The following is a 22,015-nucleotide window of genomic DNA, read 5'->3' as shown; positions in this document are numbered from 1 at the left end:
TGATACGGTGACCAGAACTGCACACGGTACTCCAAATTCCCCAGGTGTGGCCAAACTCAGTTCCTTCTTAATATCTTTCCTTCATTTGTTCTATGCACCTTCTTTGTCTCTCATTTCCCTCTCCCCCTGACTCCCAATCTGAAGAAGGATCTCGAATCGAAACGTTTTAAATCGAAATTCTTCTTCAGACTCGGTCCCAACCCAAAGTGCCACCCATTCCTTCCCTCCAGAGATGCTGCATGACCCGCTGAGTTACTCCAGGTTTTTTGTGTCTAACTTTTGTCCACTGGTCTCTTGCCATGGCCTATTTTTCCAGTGACAATTTTACACCTTACTAAATTAACCTACAGACCTGCATGTCTTTGGAGTGTGGGAGGAAACCAGAGCACCTGGAGAAAACCCATGCGGTCACAGGGAGAACGTGCAAACTCCGTACAGACAGCACCCATAGTCAGGACCAAACCGGGGTCTACTGCTATCGCTGCACCCCGGTGCCACCCCAGTCGATGGACCGAAGGGTCTGTTTCCATACTGTATCTCTCTATCAATCTCTGGAGGAAGGAACATTTCTGGAGAAAAGGAATAGGTGACGTTTTGGATCGAGATCCTTCTTCAGACTCAGGGTCTCAACCCTAAATGCCACCCATTCCTTCTCTCCAGAGATACTGAAGAAAGGTTTCGGCCCGAAACGTTGCCTATCTCCTTCGCTCCATAGATGCTGCTGCTCCCGCTGAGTTTCTCCAGCATTTCTGTGGACCTCCAGAGATACTGCCTGACCTGCTGAGTTACTCCAGGCTTTGGTGTCTAACGTTTGTCCAAGGGTCTGCTGGCTTTTGGCTTAATTCTCTTGTATTGTATCAACAAGGGTTTGACCGCTTCCCAATCAGTGGTGCGTGATTTACGAGCGTGAGACGCCCAGGATTCAGGAATGTGTCGGAAGGAACTGCAGGTGTTGGTATAAATCAAAGATGGACACAAAAAGCTGGAGTAACTCAGCGGGACAGGCAGCATCTCTGGAGAGAAGGAATGGGTGATGTTTTGGGTCGAGGCCCTTCTTCAGACTCAATTCAGTCGGGTTCAGGAATGATGAACAACAGGAATTGAACCAGCATCTGCAGTTCCTTGTTCCTACACAATGGAGCTTCTCTATGGTCTGCACTCATACTGCTTATCCAGTAGATGGCAGGCGAGTTCCTGTTCTAGCTTTTACTTTTGCTAAAGGGACAGAACAGGTTTATGGATTGAAGATAGACACAAAAAACTGGAGTAACTCAGCGGGTCAGGCAGCATCTCTGGAGAGAAGGAATGGGTGGCGTTTTGGGTCTCGATCCAAAACGTCACCCATTCCTTTTCTCCAGAGATGCCGCCTGTCCCGCTGAGTTACTCCAGCTTTTTGCGTCTATCTTTGGTTTAAACCAGCATCTGCAGTTCCTTCCTCCAGAAATTGATTGAGAGATACAGCATGGAAACATACCCTTCGGCCCATCGAGTCAGCTCCACCCATTGGGGTGGCACGGTGGCGCAGTGGTAGCAGTGGACCCCGGTTCGATCCTGACTACGGACTGCTGTCTGTGCAGAGTTTGCACGTTCTCCCTGGGACCGCGTGGGTTTTCTCCGGGTGCTCTGGTTTCCTCCCACACTCCAAAGACATTCAGGAGTGTAGGTTAATTTGGTAACATGTACAATAGTCTCAAGTGTGTGTAGGATAGTGTTAGTGTACAGGGTGATCTCTGGTTGGCACGGACTCGATGGGCCGAAGGGCCTATTCGCACGCTGTATCTCTAAAAGCTAAAGTAAAGAGCCTATGCTGCCAATTGATCACCCATTCACATTATCTCCACGTTGTTCCAGTTTTCCATCTTACTACGGGGCAATTTACAGAAGCCAATTAACCTACAAACCCGCACGTCTTTGGAGCGTAGGAGAAAACCCGAGCACCCGGAGGAAACACACGTGGTCCCAGTGAGAACGTACAAACCCCACACAGACAGCACCCGTAGTCAGGATCTACTGCTACCGCTGCGCCACTGTGGCTCGATGCACATGGATAGCATAGCGCCAGAGGTCAGGATCGAACCTGGGTCTCTGGCGCTGTGAGGCAGCGGCTCTACCAGCTGCGCCACTGTGCCGCCCATTGATCTTCAGTTGGCCTTGCACCAGGACCCCACCATCCCTTCCGCCCGTGACAGGAGAGGTGAAGAGAGTCAGTGTGGGTGACATTGTCGTGTAGGAAGGAACTGCTGACGCTACTTTAAACCAAAGATGGACACACCAAATGTTAGGGTAACTCAGCGGGGCAGGCGGCATCTCGGGGCAGGCGAGAAGGAACGGGTGACCTCTCGGGTCTGAAGAAGGGTCTCGACCCGAAACGTCACACCCATTCCTTCTCTCCGGAGATGCTGCCTGTCCCGCTGAGTTACTCCAGCATTTTGTGTCTACCTTTGGGTGACATTGTTGTCCATTGTCACCCAATCAAGTGGCATCTTTACACCTCAGGGAAGATAATGAGAAAACAACGACAGACAAAAACATTGTAAGTTAATTATCGCTTTATTTATTCATTTTTTTATAATTTTTATTTCAATGTAATCACTCGGATATGACGCTCTCGCCATTTAAGCTGCGGACTGTGGCAAAAATAAATGTACTCTATGTATTTCATGTGCATGGTCCTTAAGTAGAGGGTTCTACAACTAGAGGGTACAGGCTAAAGATGAGAGAGGAGAGATTTAAGAGAGACCTCAAGGCAACTTTTTCACTCAGAGGGTTGTTCGTATCTGGTACGAGCTACCACAGGGGGGGTACAATTATTGGATCAATGTATATATTTAAGAGGGAGTTAGATGTGGCCCTTGTGGCTAAGGGGATCAGGGGGGTATGGAGAGAAGGCAGGTACGGGATACTGAGTTGGATGATCAGCCATGATCATATTGAATGGCGGTGCAGGCTCGAAGGGCCGAATGGCCTACTCCTGCACCTAATTTCTATGTTTCTATGTTTGGGAACTTATTTTCCATGGATCATCACCTTGTCGTGGTGGAGAAGCTCGTGTGGACCTGAGATCCTGAGAGCGATGCCGTCTGGAGCTGTGATGCTCCTGGTGGGGCCACCCATGGCGGTAAGGTCGAGGGGGAGGTCTCTGACAAAGAGCAATCCAACCAAGACCTCAACGGTGGAACAGGCGGAGGACGATGGCTGACCTTAGTGGAGCTAACGTCACAACGGCTGGGAAGGCGGATGAAGGCTGCGGCAGAAAAGGGTCTCCGGTCGTCTTGGACTCCATGCCACTGGATCCTGACCCAGATCTGTCAAGGACCGTGGGGTGGCTGTCTGTGCACCAGTCTCCCCACGTTAAACAAAGTCACGCACAGGCGTCCTCCACATAGGGACTAGCGCCCTGGAGACACCCATGGTCAGCCACGACCAAAGGGGGCCTAAGGAGAATATAGGTAGTAGTGGTAAAGATGCCATTGCGCTGTATCTGAAGCAAGCTGGGATGAGAAGCGGGCGCGAGGGGGGTGTTGAACACGAATGCTGAATCATTTCTCTTTTCACACACCACACCCATCAACAAAGTGCTCAACGTCTTTGTCCTTGCAGTTCTTATTCCAGCCCACCCTGCAAGAGAAAAGAAGAGATCAGAAGATCATGTAATATGAGCAGAATTAGGCCATTCGGCCCATCAAGTCTACTCCACCATTCAATCATGGCTGATCTATCTCTCCCTCCTAACGCCATTCTCCTGCCTTCTCCCCATAACCCCATGGCACCCGTACTAATCAAGAATCTACCTATCTCTGCATTCAATATATCCACTGACTTGGCCTCCACAGCCGTCTGTGGCAAAGAATTCCACAGATTCACCACCGATCGTACAGAGAACAAGAAAACTATCACAAGACCAAGGATTAAAGTCCAATTCTTCAATGTTTCCCCGCCTCAGATTTCCCACGTCCCTCTAAACGTTCCCTAGCCATGCACCTGCCCAGATGTCTTTTAAATGTTGTAACTGTCTCAGCTACCTCCCACCTGCCCGCGTTTGGTCCATATCCCTCCAAAAACCTGTACATGTACCTGTCTAACTGTTTCTTAAAGGTTGGGATAGTCCCTGCCTCAACTACCTCCTCTGGCAGCTTGTTCCATACACCCACCACCCTTTGTGTGAAAAGGTTACCCCTCATGGTTAAATCTTTTCCCATTCACCTTGAACCTATGTCCTCCGGTCCTCAATTCCCCTACTCTGGGCAAGATCGGTGCATCTACCCGATCTATTCCTCTCATGATTTTATACATCTGTATAAGATCACCCCTCATCCTCCTGCGCTCCAAGGAATAAAGACCCAGACTCCCCAACCTCTCCCTATAGCCCAGACCCTCTAGTCCTGGCAACATCCTCGTAAATCTTCTCTGCGCCCTTTCCAGCTTGACAACATCTTTCCGATAACACGGTGCCCAGAACTGAACACAATACTTTAAATACATTCTCATCGACGTCTTGTACAACTGCAATATGACCTCCCTACTTCTATACTCAATACTCTGACTGATGAAGGCCAATGTGCCAAAAGCCTTTTTGACCTGTAACCGAAACGAGACCTGAAGGCGTTCAACGTACCAGGCTTTCATTCCTTTGCTCTCTGTGACGATAACCTTTGCACAGTTGCAGTCATCGCCCAAGTAGTCGTTCAAAAGATCTGCAATGATGAATGAAGTTTGATCAGTACGGGTGTCAGGGGTTCTGGGGAGAAGGCAGGAGAATGGGGTTCGGAGGGAGAGATAGAGCAGCCATGAATGAATGGCGGAGTAGACTTGATGGGCCGAATGGCCTAATTCCGCTCCTATCATTAATGAACTAATCCCACAGCTCCGACCCACCTTCCAAACTATGGAGTAACTCAGCAGGTCAGCAGGTCCGACTCAAAAATCACCTATGCACGTTCTCCAGAGATGCTACCAATCCCGCTGTGCCCTTCTTTGTAAAGCAACATCTCCAAATTCCATGTACCTCTATCAGCTGTGCCAATATGCTGGCCAACTCATTTAGACAATAGGTGCAGGAGTAGGCCATTCGGCCCTTCGAGCCAGCACCGCCATTCAATGTGACCATGGCTGATCATCCCTAATCAGTAGTGTTCAAGAAGGAACTGCAGATGCTGGAAAATCGAAGGTACACAAAATTGCTGGAGAAACTCAGCGGGTGCAGCAGCATCTATGGAGCGAAGGAAATAGGCGACGTTTCGGGCCGAAACCTGAAGAAGGGTTTTGGCCCGAAACGTCGCCTATTTCCTTCGCTCCATAGATGCTGCTGCACCCGCTGAGTTTCTCCAGCAATTTTGTGTACCTATCCCTAATCAGTACCCCGTTCCTGCCTTCTCCCCATATCCCCAGACTCCGCTATCTTTAAGAGCTCTATCAAACTTTCTCTTGATATATTCACAAATCTATTTAAGATAAAATGAAATCTAATGCTGAAATGATTATATTAGGAGTAATGGGAGACGGAAACAAATTAAACATACCCCAAAATTCATTTTTTAATTATGGGTTAATAACAGCAAAAATTTTTTTGGAAAAATGCTACTATAACCAACGTTTAAAATGTGGATCAGTAATATGTTGGACAAAGTACTCTTGGAAGAAATGAGACTCCTCCTAATAGATAAGCAAGACCAAGTTGGTCTCCATTTATTGATTTCTTGAATTCATGTGGTGCAACAGTAGGTAGTTTCAGGTATGGGTGAAAGATGAGCAAGAATATAAAAAATCATCTCCTTATGGCGATTTGATAATCTCACTCTGTTTTCCTTTCTTGCTTATTTCTTTTCTTCACTATCTCTTTTTCCCTCTTTTTATTCACACACACTAGACTTCCCTCTATTCTTTACTATCTCTTTCTTTCTTATTTCTCTCTTTTAAAATAAAAAAGGAAGTTGTACAGATAATGTATTATGTTAACATAATTTTGGGAACCTGTAAAAAGGTACCACTGTATACTTACTTCTAATAAATTAAATTAAAAAAAAAAACAAAAACAATTTTCTCTTGAAAGTATCCAGAGAATCGGCCTCCACAGACTCACAAGTCTCTGCGTGAAAAAGCGTTTCCTCATCTCCAAATAGTTTGTCTGGTTGTTTGTTTGTTTGTCTTTTTGCACAAAGTCCGTGAGCATTGCCACTTTTCTTTTCACTGCCCATCTCGTATGTGTGTGTGACAAATAAACTTGACTCGACTTGACTAAATGGCTTACCCCTTATTCTTAAATGGCCCCTGGTTCTGGACTGCCCCAACATCGAGAACATGTTTCCTGCCTCTAGTGTGTCCAAACCCTTAATAATCTTATATGTTTCAATAAGATCCCCCCTCATCCTTCTAAATTCCAGAGGATGCAAGCCCAGCCACTCCATTCTCTCAGCATATGACAGTCCCGCCATCCCGGGAATTAACCTTGTGAACCTACACTGCACTCCATCAATAGCAAGAATGCCCTTCATCAAATTAGGGGACCAAAACTGCACACAATACTTTTGGACAGGTACATGGATAGTACAGGTGTAGAGGGATATGGGCCAGATGCAGGCAGGTGGGACTAGCGTAGTTGGGGCATGTTGGTCGGTGTGGGCACGTTGGGCTGAGGGGCCTGTTTCTGTGCTGTGTGACTCTTATCACTTTGTATTAAGGGGGGTTCGACAGGAAGCTCTCATCATTTCAAAGGCTCAAAGATTCAAAGGTATTTTATTGTCAAGTGTACCAATTAAGGTACAGTGAGTCAGTTTGTACGTTCTGCCCGTGACCTGCATGGGTTTTCTCCGAGACCTTCGGTTTCTTCCCACATTCCGAAGCCCTGCAGGTTTGTAGGTTAATTGGGTCGGTGTAAATGTAAATTGTCCCTTGTGTGTAGGCTGGTGTGGGTGTGCGGGGATCGCTGGTCGGCGCGGATACGGTGGGCCGAAGGGCCTCTTTCCATGCTGTATCTCTAAACTAAACTAAACTAATCTGTGCATATGTGACACTAAACGCCCCATTGAATCATAAAACCTTTGAACCAGACGATGTATACTTCTTACTTCTGCTTTTATTTGCAAGTGTAACTGATTGATTAGGAAATCACAGATTTCAAGTTCCTATTTTTTAACTTCCCTGATAGCCATGGAGTGATACAGTGTGAAAACAGGCCCTTCAGCCTAAACTTGCCCACACTAACCAACATGTCCCATCTACACCAGTCCCACCTGCCCGCATTTGGTCCATATCCCTCCAAACCCGTCCTATCCGTGTACCTGTCTGACTGTTTCTTAAACTTTGGGGTAGCCCCTGCCTAAACTAACTCTTCCGGCAGCTCGTTCCATACCCCCACCACCCTCTGTGTGAAGAAATTACCCCTCAGATTCCTATTAAATCTTCCCCCCCCCCATCACCTACCTGGTCCTCGATTCCCCCTTCTCTCTATAACTCAGGCCCTCGAGGCCTGGCAAATGCCTCGTAAAAAGCAATGACTATAGTGCTAAAGTGATTTACTTTTGATTTGAGTTGATTATTGATTTGGGCGGCATGGTGGTGCAGCAATAGAATGAATAGCTGCCTTACAGCGCTCACAACGCCAGAGATAAAGGTTTGATCCTGACTACGAGTGCTGTCTGAATGGAGTTTGCACGTTCTCCCCGTGTCCTGCGTGGGTTTTCTCAGAGAACCGTTTCCTCCCACACTCCAAAGATGTTTAGGTTTGTTAGATTAAAGAAGATAGACACAAAACGCTGGAGTAACTCAGCAGGACAGGCAGCATCTGTGGAGAGAAGGAATGGGTGACGTTTCGGGTCGAGACCCTTCTTCAGGTTCTTAGCTTTGTAGGTTAATTGGCTTGGTATGAATGTAAAAATTGTCCCTTTTGTGTTGGATAATGTTAGTGTGCGGGGATCGCTGGTCGGTGCAGACTCACTGGACTGAAGGGCCTGTTTCCGCGCTGTATCTCATAAGGCCATAAGCGATTGGAGCTGAATTAGGCCATTCACTCCATCAGGTCTAATCCGCCATTCAATCATGGCAGATCTATCCCTCCCTCCTAACCCCATACACCTGCTTTCTCCCCATAACCTCTGACCCCGTACTAATCCAGAATCTATTTCTGTCTTAAAAATATCCATTGACATCCTTCGTCTCCTGCCTTCTCCCCATAACCCCTGACACCCGTACTAATCAAGAATCTATCTATCTCTGCCCTAAAATTATCCACTGACTTGTGGCCTCCACAGCTGTCTGTGGCAAAGAATTCCACAGATTCACCACCCTCCGACTAAAGAAATTCCTCCTCATCTCCTTCCTAATGGAACGTTCTTTAATTCTGAGGCTGTGACCTCTAGTCTTAGACTCTCCCACTAGTGGAAACATCCTCTCCACATCCACTCTATCCGAGCCTTTCACTATTCGTTACGTTTCAATGAGGTCCCCCCCCTCATCCTTCTCAACTCCAGTGAGTACAGGCCCAGTGCGGACAAGAGCTCTTGATGCTGTTTAAGAAGGAACTGCAGATGCTGAAAAAATCGAAAGTAGACAAAAAATGCTGGAGAAACTCAGCGGGTGAGGCAGCATCTATGGAGAAAATGAGTAGGCAACGTTTCGGGTCGAGACCTTTCTTCAGACTGATGTCGGGGTGGGGACGAAAGGAAGAGGCGGAGGCAGTAGGCTGTGTGGGAGAGGGGGAGGGGAAGGAGGGAGAAAGTAAGGACTATCTGTAAACTTAACTACTTACCATCACATCTGAGCCCACATATGTTTTTTCCACCTTTGGTCTTCTGATTATCACACCACCATTTGCTGTTGATCTGAAAAATACCATAGTCCGTCGACCAAACTTTTCCTTGCTTCGTGTTGTGATTAATTGCCGAGGTGTTATAGCGGCTTTCCGAGTAAGCCATGCAGACCCCTGGAATGAGAACAATAAAACTCATCAACCTCTACCAGTTCACTTGTGTGCAGATTGCAGCATGAAGGGGAAGTATCTAGTCAACATTCAATCATGGCCCTTGTGGCTAAAGGGATCAGGGGGTATGGAGAGAAGGCAGGTACCGGATACTGAGTTGGATGATCAGCCATGATCATATTGAATGGCGGTGCAGGCTCGAAGGGCCGAATGGCCTCTACTCCTGCACCTATTTTCTATGTTTCTATCTGCGGTTTCTTCCTACACGATACTCACAGTTCGCCAGGCTGTACTTGTAATATCCATCCATGCCAAACTGCTTCAGGGTCTTTGCCAGCTCACATCTCTTGTAGACTTTGGCACTGGTGCACACCAGCAGGAGTCCGAGCATCAGGAGCTTCAGAGCTGAAGTGCTACCTCCGCTTCCCTTCCCTCGGACGCTGCCTGACCCGCTGAGCATTTTCCAGCGTTTTCTGCTTTGGTTTTTCACCGTAACTCGGAGCGCGTGACAACGAGCTAAACTCAGCTGCAGGACGACGGACGTCTGCTTTGCGATGTCGCAAGCTGGGGCACAGTTAAGGTTCCTCACTTTTATTGAAGTTCTGCATGAAGTTCCTCAAACGCCCCGGAACGCAGGGTGGAACTGGTTCTGCGACTTCATGCAACAACTTACCACAGCAACGGAAAGATCCGCCCAGGCCTAACCACACCTCCCAGCTTTTCCAAACATTTAATAATTCACCCCTTCAATTTCCACACTGACCCTTTCTGTCCTGGGCCTCCTCCACTATCACCCCCCGCTCAGTCCGCCTCTACCTACCTGATCTCCCGGTTGCTAAACACTTTAACTCCCCCTCCCATTCCCACAGTCTGTGGAATTCTCTGCCTTAAAGGGCGGTGGAGGCCAATTCTCTGGGTAGTTTCAAGAGAGAGCTAGCTAGGGCTCTTAAAAATAGCGGAGTCAGGGGATATGGGGAGAAGGCAGGAACGGGGTACTGATTGGGGATGATCAGCCATGGTCACATTGAATGATGGTGCTGGTTCGAAGGGCCAAATGGCCTACTCCTGCACCTATTGTCTGTTGTCAGGCTGGTCTTTCTGTCCTGGGCCTCCCCCACTGTCAGATTGAATACCAGTGCAAATCGGAGGGACAGCATCTCATATTTCGCTTGGGCATCTTACACCCCAACGGTATGAACATTGACTTTAGTTTAGTTTAGTTTAGAGTTACAGCACGGAAACAGGCCCTTCGGCCAGCCGGATCCGCGCTGCCCAGCGATCCCCGCACATGAACACTATCCTACACCCACTAGGGACAATTTTTACATTTATGCCAAGCCAATTAACCTACAAACCTGTACGTCTTTGGAGTGTGGGGGGAACTCGGAGGAAACCCACGGGGAGAACGTACAAACTCCGTACAGACAGCACGCGTAGTGGGGACCGAACCCGGGTCTCCGGCGCTGCATTCGCTGTAAGGCAGCGACTCTACCGCTGCGCCACCGTGACTTCTCTAACTTCAAGTAACCCTTGCTTTCCCTCTTTCTCTGTCCCTCCCCCATCCTAGTTCCCTGACTAGTTTCACTGCCCTCCTGATTAATTTTACTTTGTATGCCTCGTTGTCACCTTCCCCTCAGCCAACAGTGAACAGTTCCGCACTTTCTTGATCTACAGATGCTTTGATCCTGTCGTTTTCACACCTTACCCTTCCATATCTGTGTCTCCCCACTCGACCTGAAACGTTAAAGCATTCCTTCTCTCCGGAGATGCTGCCTGTCCCGCTGAGTTGCTCCAGCATTTTGTGTCTGTCTTCAGTGTAAACCTGCATCTGTAGTTCCTTCCTACACATAAATCGATCGGAATATGGGCAATGCTTGATCATCAAGAGACACAAAATGCTGGAGTAACCCTCAGCGGGTCAGGCAGCATCTTTGGAGAAAAGGAATAGGCGACGTTTCGGAACGGAACCCAACTTCAGACTGGCCTTTCAACGGAATAGGTTACCCAGTCTGAAGAAGGGTTTTGGTTGGGTGAGTGGGCAGATGCATGGCAGATGCAGTTTAATGTGGATAAATGTGAGGTTATCTACTTTGTTAGCAAAATCAGGAAGGCAGGTTATTATCTAAATGGTGTCAAGTTGGTAAAAGGGGAAGTCCAACGGGATCTGGCGGTTCTTGTTCATCAGCCAACGCAAGTAAGCTTGCAAGTATTGCAGGCAATGAAGAAAGCGAATGGCATGTTGGCCTTCATGACACGAGGAGTTGAGTATAGGAGCAAAGAGGTCCTTCTGCAGTTGTACAGGGCCCTAGTGAAACCACGCCTGGAGTATTGTGTGCAGTTTTGGTCCACTAATTTGAGGAAGGACATTCCTGCTACAATACAATACAATCAGTTTTATTCGTTTTATGAATTTGCTATTGAGGAAGTGCAGCGTAGGTTTACAAGGTTAATTCCCGGGATGGCGGGACGGTCATATGCTGAGAGAATTGAGTGGCTGGGCTTGTATACTCTGGAGTTTAGAAGGATGAGAGGCGATCTTATTGAATCATATAAGATTACTAGACTAAGTGGGACCAATTGGGTCATAGAAACATAGAAATTAGGTGCAGGGGTAGGCCATTCGGCCCTTCGAGTCTGCACCGCCATTGAATATGATCATGGTTGATCATCCAAATCAGTATCCCGTACCTGCCTTCTCTCCATACCCTCTGATCCCCATTGGCCACAAGGGCCACATCTAACTCCCTCTTAAATATAGCCAATGAACTGGCCTCAACTACCCTCTGTGGCAGAGAGTTCCAGAGATTCACCACTCTCTGTGTGAAAAAAGTTTTCCTCATCTCCGTTTTAAAGGATTTCCCCCATCCTTAAGCTGTGTCCCCTTGTCCTGGACTTCCCCAACATCAGGAACAATCTTCCTGCATCTAGCCTGTCCAACCCCTTAAGAATTTTGTAAGTTTCTATAAGATCCCCTCTCAATCTCCTAAATTCTAGAGAGTATAACCAAGTCTATCCAGTCTTTCTTCATAAGACAGTCCTGACATCCTAGGAATCAGTCTGGTGAACCTTCTCTGCACTCCCTCTATGGCAATAATGTCATTCCTCAGATTTGGAGACCAAAACTGCACGCAATACTCCAGGTGTGGTCTCACCAAGACCCTGTACAACTGCAGTAGAACCTCCCTGCTCCTATACTCAAATCCTCTTGCTATGAAGTGTTAATAGTTTACACGGGAGTTTACACGGGAGCGCTGGTCCCCCAACGCAATATTCCACCTCTCCACCAATTCCAATATTATTGGCCAGTGGGGGCGGGGGAGGGGCGCTATCTGGAGCGCTAGTATGGGTATTGTGGGCTGAACGGACTGGTTTTCAGAGGGCTAGTATGGACATTGTGGACCAAATGGATTCTTGGGGTGACAGCTCAGTCACACAAGCCTGATGTGCTGGCAGCTCCCTCACGGCTGGTGGGCGAGCAGTTGACTCACCGCTATTCCTTGAAATTCCATTTCAAGCAGGGTGCAAGGCCACTGAATTCAAGTGCGGTTTCATACCACTTCAAGCAGGGTGCAAGGCCACCAAACTCAAGTGCAGTTTCATGCCACTTCAAGCAGGGTGCAAGACAACAAAATTGAAGTGCAGTTTCATACCATTTCATGCAAGGGTGTAAGGCCACCACATTCAAATGTATTTTCATACCATTTCAAGCAGTGTGAAATCACCATAAAACCACCATAAAACCACACAAAACACCACATAAACACCACACTCACAGTTCAGTAGACATTCAGTGTGTTCAGTTGATTCACTGCTCAGACAGTCGTGACCTCTCCCTCCCCCATCTTGCAGAGACTGAGCCACACCCACACTTCCGGGTTTTATAATACCTCCCCCCTTCCACCGGAAGGGGCGTGGCTTTCATGGTGTGATTGACAGGAGAGTGATTCTCAACATTTTAAAAAAAACTATTAACACTTTTACTTTTCATTGATGGGAAGAATCCTCTGCACCTGATGAGCGGAGGGGGACTGAGTAAGGTGGCCAAAAATCACAGCCGTAAGTGGCAGCGTTTTATCTAAAATCAATATAGAGTGCAAACAGGAAGTTGTCAAGTTACCACCACCAACAACCATTTGCAGTGCAACATTTCAAAGCAGTTAACATCACCAACAACCATTTGCAGTGCAGCATTTCAAAGCAGTTAACACCACCCATAACCATTTGCAGTGCAGCATTTTAAAGGAACCACATTTTCATTTTCAAAACACATTAAGGGGACTCACAGTTGAGTAGACATGTGTTCAATGTTATTCACAGCTCAGAGAGACGTGACCATCTCGCTTCCTCCATCTTCCAGAGACTGAGTGAGGCACAACACTTCCGGGTTTTATAGTCCCTTCCCCCTCCCACCAGCAGGGTCAGCAGAGAGAATGTCAACATTTTTTAACCATTAATAACTCTTTTATTTTTCATCGATGGGAAAAACCATCTTGTCCTGCGCAGCGGAGGGGGACTCTGAGTAAGATGGCCAAAAAACACAGCCGTAAGTGGCAGCTTTTTTTCAAAAACCATGGAACATAAAAACAGGAAATGGTCAAGATCTTACTTTTAGTAATAAAGATTAAGGGTTTGGACACGCTAGAGGCAGGAAACATGTTCCCATGTTGGGGTAGTCCAGAACCAGGGGCCACAGTTTAACAATAAGGGGCAAGCCATTTAGAACGGAGATGAGGCAAAACACTTTTTCACCCAGAGAGTTGTGAATCTGTGGAATTCGCTGCCGTAGAGGGCGGTGGAGGCCGGTTGTCTGGATATTTTCATGAGAGAGCTCTTAAAGATAGCGGAGTCAGGGGAGATGGGGAGAAGGCAGGAATGGGGTAGTGATTGGGGATGATCAGCCATGATCACATTGAATGGTGGTGCTGGCTCCAAGGGCCGAATGGCCTACTCCTGCACCTATTGTCTATTGTCTGACCCGAAACATCACATTACTTCTCTCCAGAGATGCTGCCTGTCCCGGTGAGTTACTCCACCATTTTGTGTCTGCCTTTGGTATAAACCAGCATCTGCAGTTCCTTACTACACACGGGTGATCATCTATGCTGAGTTTGTGTTCAGTTCTGTTTAATTTCAGTATCCTAGGTGAATCCCAGCTTGGCATATTTAGTGCAGGAGAGACGGAAATTGGAGCGTTCTCCGATAGAGAGGAATTATTGATCGCTGTGCAGGGCAGAGTAGAGAGGCCTTCTAATCAAAATCATTCATCTTAAGACTCTCCACTATGCCTTTCTGAACCTGCCAACTAATCTTTCTCTCCATTACACACTGTTTAATGCTTTCCAGATGGTTATCACTGCAGGACATCAAGAGAATAGTCATTCCTCATATCTGGATGGAGGGTCTGAAAAAAAATCTTGACTGAAATATAAATAAATTGCAGCGATAGATTTAAAAAAATAATTCTTGAGAATCCTAAATTCTTCTTCATACGTTACAGGAGCAGAATTAGGCCATTCGGCCCATCAAGTGTATTCTGCCATTCAATTATGGCTGATCTATCTCTCCCACCCTTACCCCATTGTCCTAACTTCTCCCCACAACCCCTGACGCCCGTACTGATCAAGGATCGGCCAATCTCCGCCTTAAATATATCCATGGACTTGGCCTCCACAGTCTCTGTGGCGATGAATTCCACAGATTCACCACCCTCTGACGAAAGAAATCCCTCCTCATCTCCGTTTAGTTTAGTTTAGTTTAGAGATACAGCGCGGAAACAGGCCCTTTGGCCCACTGAGTCCGCGCCGACCAGCGATCCCCGCACATTAGCACTATCCTGCACACACACTAGGGACAATTTTACATTTATACACCGAGCCAATTAACCTGCAAACCTGTACGTCTTTGGAGCGTGGGAGGAAACCGAAGATCTCGGAGAAAACCCACGGGGAGAACGTACAAACTCCGTACAGACAAGAGCCCGTAGTCGGGATCGAACCCGGGTCTCCTGCGCTGTAATGCAGCAACGCTACCGCTGCGCCATCGCGCTGCCCATTCCTAAAGGGAGGTCCTTTAGTTCTGAGGCTATGGCCCCTGTTCCCAGTCTCTTCCCGCTAATGGAAACATCCTCTTCCCGTCTACTCTATCCAGGCCTTTCGCTGTTCACTGAACTAAAGAATGGAGAAATATGGGATTCAGCCCATGTCAGGTCCAATGGCTGAGGCAGCACAAGCCTTGGCAGTGAGGAGGAAGGCATTCAGCCGGATGTTTAATTCACTGTGGCATTTCTCCAGAGATTTTCCGCCACGTCAGATCATTGGCTGCAATTCTGTTGGCTCCACATAAATTCCACAACATTAACCGAGCTTCTTTTATTGATTAAGAGACACTGTGGCCACAATCAGCGATTCTACAGCATCGCGTTTCTCCCCTAAAGCAAATTGACAAGACTCTCAATCGCTCTACGCCAGGATTTATCGCCCCGCCATCAGAACTGTAATCAGGTTATGGAAAAACTCCGCTAAGTAAAAGAAACGGGAAGGCCTTCAAATTCCAATGCCGTTTTACAGAAAGGGATTGAGATGTGATGATTTGCCCGAAAAATGCCTTCTAAAAATACGATACCGTACGATAGACCTTTATTCATCCCAGGAGGGAAATTTGGTTTGCCAACTGGTGAATCTGTGGAATTCTTTGCCACAGAAGGCTATGGAGGCCAAGTCAGTGGATATTTTAAGGTGGAGATAGATAGGTTCTTCCTTAGACAAAAAATGCTGGAAAAAACTCAGCGGGAGAGGCAGCATCTATGGAGTTTCTCCAGCATTCTTTCCCCGATTTTTCCAGCATCTGCAATTCCTTCCTGAACCTATTCTTGATTAGTACGGGTGTCAGGGACTATGGGGAGAAGGCAGGAGAATGGGGTTAGGAGGGAGAGATAGATCAGCCATAATTGATTGGCAGAGTAGAATTGATGGGCTGAATGGCCTAATTCAACTCCTATCACTTATGACCTTATGAACAGTCAAGAGACTATAGAGAATAGGTGCAGGAGTAGGCCATTCGGCCCTTCGAGCCAGCACAGCCATTCACTGTGATCATGGCTGATCATCCACAATCAGTACCCCGTTCCTGCCTTCTCCCCATATCCCCTTTAACCTTGACCCCGCTATCTTTAAGAACTCAATCTAACTCTCTTTTGAAAGCATCCAGAGAATTGGCCTCCACTGCCCTCTGAGGCAGAGAATTCCACAGATTCACAACTCTCTGGGTGAAATGTTTTTCCTCATCTCTGTTCTAAATTGCCTATCCCTATTTCCTAAACTGTGGCCACTGGTTCTGGACTCCTCCAACAATGGGAACATGTTTCCTGCCTCCAGCATGTCCAATCTCTTAATAATCTTATATGTTTCAATGAGATACCCTCTCATCCTTCTAAATTTCAGTGGATACAAACCCATATGACAGTCCCGCCATCCCGGGAATTATCCTCGCGAACCTACACTGGACTCCCTCAATAGCAAGAATGTCCTTCCTCAAATTTGGAGACCAAAACTGCACACAATACTCCAGATGTGGTCTCACTAGGGCCCTGTACAACTGCAGAAGGACATCTTTGCTCCTATACCTAACTCCTCTTGTTATGGCCAACATGCTATTAACTTTCTTCACTGCCTGCTGTACCTGCATGCTTACTTTCAGTGACTGAAGAACAAAGACACCCAGATCTCGTTGTACTTCCCCTTTTCCCAACTTGACACCATTCAAATAATAATCTGCCTTCCTGTTCTTGCCACCAAAGTGGATAACCTCACATTTATCCACATTAAACTGCGTCTGCCATGCATCTGCCCACTCACCCAACGTGTCAAAGTCTTCCTGCATCCTCATAGCATCTTCCTCACAGTTGACACTGCCACCCAGCTTTATGTAATCTGCAAATTTGCTAATGTTACTTTTAATCCCTTCATTTTATATCATTAATGTAGATTGTAAATAGCTGAGGTCCCAGCACCGAGCCTTGCGGTACCCCACTAGTCACTGCCTGCCATTCTGAAAGGGACCCGTTAATCCCTACTCTTTGTTTCCTGTCTGCTAACCAATTTTCTATCCATGTCAGGACTCTCTACTCCCAATGCCATGTGCTCTAATTTTGCTCACTAGTCACCTATGTGGCACCTTATCAAAGGCTTTCTGAAAGTCCAGGTACACTACATCCACTGGCTCTCCCTTGTCCACTTTCCTAGTTACATCCTCGAAAAATTCCAGAAGATTAGTCAAGCATGATTTCCCCTTCGTAAATCACAACAAGATACATGTAAGATGAAATTGAAGTGTGGAGGATTGGGGATGTGCAAAGATGGGGGGGGGGGGGGGGGGGGGGGGGGGGGAGTCAGTCTATCCCACGACATAATGTGGAGGATTTGTACAGTTTGATAGCCACATGGAAGCAGGATCTCCTGTGGCGTTCTGTGCTGCATCTTGGTGGAAGCAGTCTGTTGTTGAAGGTGCTCCTCAGGTTGACCAGTGTGTGTCATGGAGGGAGTGAGCTGTATTGTCCAAGATGCTCCACAGTTTGAGGAGCGGACATCCTCCCCTCCAAGACCAACCTCCCGTGAATCCAACTCCAACTCCGCCCCCAGGATGGAGCTGGCCTTCCTGATGAGTTTATTGATTCTGTGAATTCTTTGAACCCTATTTGGAACATTGTGATCAGTTTTGGGTCCCGTATCTGAGGAAGGATGTGCTGGCATTGGAGAGGGTCCAGAGGAGGTTTACGGGAATGATCCCAGGAATGACGTGGGTTGACGTGTGATGATGAACATTCTAAGGCACTGGGCCTTTACGCACTGGAGTTTAGATGAGGGGGGGAACCTCATTGAAACTTACCAAATGGTGAAAGGCCTGGATATGGTGGATGTGGAGAGGATGTTTCCCCTACTCTGGGGAGTCTAGGACCAGAAGCCACAGTCTCAGAATAAAAGGACGTACCTGTAGAAAAGAGCTGAGGAAGAATTTTTTTAGTCATAGGGTTGTGAATCTGTGGAATTCATTGCCACATATGGCTGTGAAGGCCAAGTCAATGGTGGAGATTGACAGATTCTTGATTAGTACGGGTGTCAGGGGTTATGGGGAGAAGGCAGGAGAATGGGGTTAAGAAGGAAAGATAGATCAGCTCTGATTGAATGGCGGAGTAGACTCGATGGGTTAAGTCGCCTAACTCTGCTCCTGTAACTTATGAACTCAGAGAATTATTAATATTGTGCATTTCTGATCATGCACGGTTTAGTTTCGTTTAAGTTCCGTTTAGTTTGTTATGGTCACATGTGCCGAGGTACACTGTTGCATGCTCGCCGATCAGTGGAAATACTACACCTGAGTCTCTTGCTCAGAGTAGAGGAAACGAAAACCAGAGGACAAAGGTTTAAGTTGAAGGGAGAAACATTTAATGTTTAACCTGTTGAGTAACTTTTTCACACAAAGGGTGGTGGATGTGTGGAATAAGCTGTCGGAGAATGTGGTTGAGGCAGGGACTTTCACAACATGTAAGAAACAAGTACATGGATAGGAGAAGTTGATAGGCAACAGACAATAGGTGCAGGAGTAGGCCATTCGGCCCTTTGACCGAGCACCGCCATTTAATGTGATCATGGCTGATGTTCCCCGTTCTCCATTCCTGTCTTCTCCCCATATCCCCTCACTCCGCTATTTTTAAGCCCTATCTACCTCTCTCTTGAAAGCATCCAGAGAACCCGCCTCCACCGCCCTCTGAGGCAGAGAATTCCACAGACTCACCACTCTCTGTGAGAAAAAGTGTTTCCTTGTCTCCGTTCTAAATGGCTTACCCCTTATTCTTAAACTGTGGCCCCTGGTTCTGGACTCCCCCAACATCGGGAACTTGTTTCCTGCCTCTAGCGTGTCCAAACCCTTAACAACCCTTACCAATTAAGAGGGATGTGGGCCAAATGTAGGCAGGTGGACTGGTGTAGATGGGACATGTTGATCGGTGTGGGCAGGTTGGACCCAAATGCCTGTTTCCACATCAGATCACTCTAAAGGGCCGGTCCCACGAGCATGCGACCTGCATGCGGCAAGCGCGACCTAAAGCGCTGGTCCCAGCAGCATGCGCCTGCACGACCTAACGTGGTCGCTTTAAGCCGTGCGGCCTCGCGGAGCCGGTCCCACTTCGATCGCCGGAGCCATATGGAGTTGTGCGGAGCTGGTCCCGACATCGCGCGGGGCTCCGAAAAACCGACCGGGTTAAAAAATTCAGCACGGCCAAACCCTTAATAATCTTAGTGTTTAAGAAGGAACTGCAGATGCTGGAGAATCGAAGGTTACACAAAAAAGCTGGAGAAACTCAGCGGGTGCAGCAGCATCTATGGAGCGAAGGAACTAGGCAACGTTTCGGGCCGAAACCCCTTTGGGGTTTCGGCCCGAAACGTTACCTATTTCCTTCCTGAAGGGTTTCGGGCCGAAACGTTGCCTATTTCCTTCGCTCCATAGATGCTGCTGCACCCGCTGAGTTTCTCCAGCTTTTTTGTGTAACCTTAATAATCTTATGCGTTTCAATAAGATCGCCTCTCATCCTTCTAAACTCCAGAGTGTATAAGGTGTAGGAAGGAACTGCAGATGCTGGTTTATGCCAAAGATAGACACAAAATGCTGGAGTAACTCAGCGGGGCAGGCAGCATCTGTGTCTGAAGGAGGGTCTCGACCCGAAACACCACCTATTCCCTTTCTCCAGAGATGCTGCCTGACCCGCTGAGTTACTCCAGCACTTTGTGTCGCTCTGCCTTTGATCTTGTGTTTACCGGGACCAGCTGAAATGAAACATTCATGATCTCACCATGGTACAGGTACTTACGAAGGCGACAGCGGATGGCAATTGATTCGCATCCTTCACTCATCACCATGGGAAGCATTAATTGGGATCGACCGCCGACATCTGTAGCTCGTTCAATTTCTGACGGTTTCCATGGCGACGTGGTTTGGAAAGGCAGCATCTAAAACTGGGCCAAAAAAAGCAAGCAACCTCCTTTTTGCATTGGGGCCTGGCACGGTGGCGCAGCGGTAGAGTTGCTGCCTTACGGCCCCAGAGACCCGGGTTCGATCCCGACTGCGGGCGCTGTCTGGATGGAGTTTGCACGTTGTCCCCGTGGCCTGCGTGGGTTTTCTCCGAGATCTTCGGTTTCCTACCACACTCCAAAGACGTGCAGGTTTGTTGACTTGGTATGAATGTAACAATTGTCCCCTGTGTAGTATGGTGTTAGTGTGCGGGGATCGCTGGTCGGCGCGGACTCGGTGGGCCGAAGGGCCTGTTTCCGCGCTGTATCTCTAAACTAAACTAAACTAAACTAATGTGGATAAATGTGAGGTTATCCACACTGATGGCAAAATCAGGAAGGCAGTTTACTGTCTGAATGGTGTCAAGTCGGGAAAAGGGGAAGCACAACGGGATCTGGGGGGGTCCTTGTTCATCAGTCACTGCAAGTAAGTATGCAGGTACAGCAGGCAGTGAAAAAAGCGAATGGCATGTTGGCCTTCATAACAAGAGGAGTTGAGTATAGGAGCAAAGAGGTCCTTCTGCAGTTGTACAGGGCCCTAGTGAGACCACACCTGGAGTATTGTGTGCAGTTTTGGTCCCCTAATTTGAGGAAGGACATCCTTGCTATTGAGGGAGTGCAGCGCAGGTTTACACGGTTAATTCCCGGGATGACGGGACTGTCATATGCTGAGAGAATGGAGCGGCCGGGCTTGTACGCTCTGCAATTTAGAAGGATGAAAGGATTTCTCATTGAAACATATACGGTTGTTAAGGGTTTGGACACGTTAGAGGCAGGAAACATGTTCCCGATATTGCGGGAGTCCAGAACCAGGGGCCACAATTTAAGAGTAAGGGATAAGCCATTTAGAACGGAGATGAGGAAAAACATGTTCACACAAATAGTTGTGTATCTGTGGAATTCTCTGCCTCAGAAGGCGGTGGAGGCCAATTCTCTGGATGCTTTCAAGAGAGAGTTAGATAGAGCTCTTAAAGATAGTGGAGTCAGGGGATATGGGGAGAAAGCAGAAACGGGGTACTGATTGGGGATGATCAGCCATGATAACAGTGAACGGCGATACTGGCTCTAAGGGCCGAATGGTCTACTCCAGCACCTATTGTCTATTGAAAGCCAACCGGACTTTACCTTGCAATAAACATTATTACCTCCTATTATCCAGTATCTCTACACTGGGGACAGTTTGATTGTAATTATGTATAGTCTTTTCGCTGCCTGGATAATGTACAATAAAATACCTCGTACAGACGGAGCTGGGTCGAAGGGCTTAATGGCCTACTCCTGCACCTATTGTCTATTGCCTATAGTCTCCATCGCGGGAGATAGACTATCGACTGACATCTATTACATTTCTTTTGCAGACCACCACAGATTTGGAGGGATATGGGCCAAACTCGGGCAAGTGGGACTAGTGTAGATGGGGCATATTGGTCAGCACGGTCATGTTGGGCCGAAGGGCCTGTTTCCGCGCTATGACTCATGGGATATATTTGTGTGAGGGGGACATTGTGTGATGAGCCAGGGTCTTTGTCATGAAAGTGGGCACCAGCCCAGATGATGTGTTATCTTCCTCTTCTGAAATACTGCTCTTCTCCGTTCAATCTAATCAGCCCGGGTCTGGTTTTCCAGTTAATTAAAACATAAGTACTTGCCTCTCACAGGATTGATCACAAGATGCTTGCAGCTTGACTCAGCAGCAGCTCCAGGGCGGAGTTGAAATGTGCCATAAAGCATTCGTTCATTAGAGGAAACCTCTCTCTCTCTCTCTCCAAGTCCCCGCTCCCCTCCGCCCACCGATAAATGCAGCATGAGAGGTCTCAAGATTCTTTTTTTTTAATTTAAAAAAATATATTTTTATTTATTAGAAGTACAGTAAATTGCAACAGTACAAGCCAGATATATCTTATTACCTTTATTGCATTTTTTAAGCTTTAAGGAAAGATATAGATAAAAAAGTAGAGGAAGTAAGAGAAAGAGAGTTGTGCTCGTGTAAATAGAGTGATCATGAGAGAAAATAACGACCCATTGGTTCGAGAAAAGAATT

General features: G+C 47.4%; 1 protein-coding gene across 1 annotated transcript; it reads right to left on the bottom strand.

Moving 5' to 3' along the window:
* Positions 1 to 2,537: 2,537 nt before the first annotated feature.
* Positions 2,538 to 9,546, bottom strand: lyz (lysozyme). Its single transcript, XM_055645245.1, has 4 exons — positions 9,191 to 9,546; positions 8,744 to 8,917; positions 4,616 to 4,694; positions 2,538 to 3,618 (listed from the first exon to the last, which is right to left on the bottom strand). Exons 1-4 carry the CDS (start codon positions 9,372 to 9,374, stop codon positions 3,552 to 3,554), a joined length of 504 nt encoding a protein of 167 aa, XP_055501220.1. The 5' UTR covers positions 9,375 to 9,546; the 3' UTR covers positions 2,538 to 3,551.
* Between the last annotated feature and the right edge of the window lie 12,469 nt (positions 9,547 to 22,015).

Source organism: Leucoraja erinacea, chromosome 13, assembly GCF_028641065.1.
Source record: "Leucoraja erinacea ecotype New England chromosome 13, Leri_hhj_1, whole genome shotgun sequence".
NCBI lineage: Eukaryota > Metazoa > Chordata > Chondrichthyes > Rajiformes > Rajidae > Leucoraja > Leucoraja erinaceus.
Note: the sequence above shows the minus strand (reverse complement) of the source record. Positions and strands in the feature narration are given on the sequence as shown.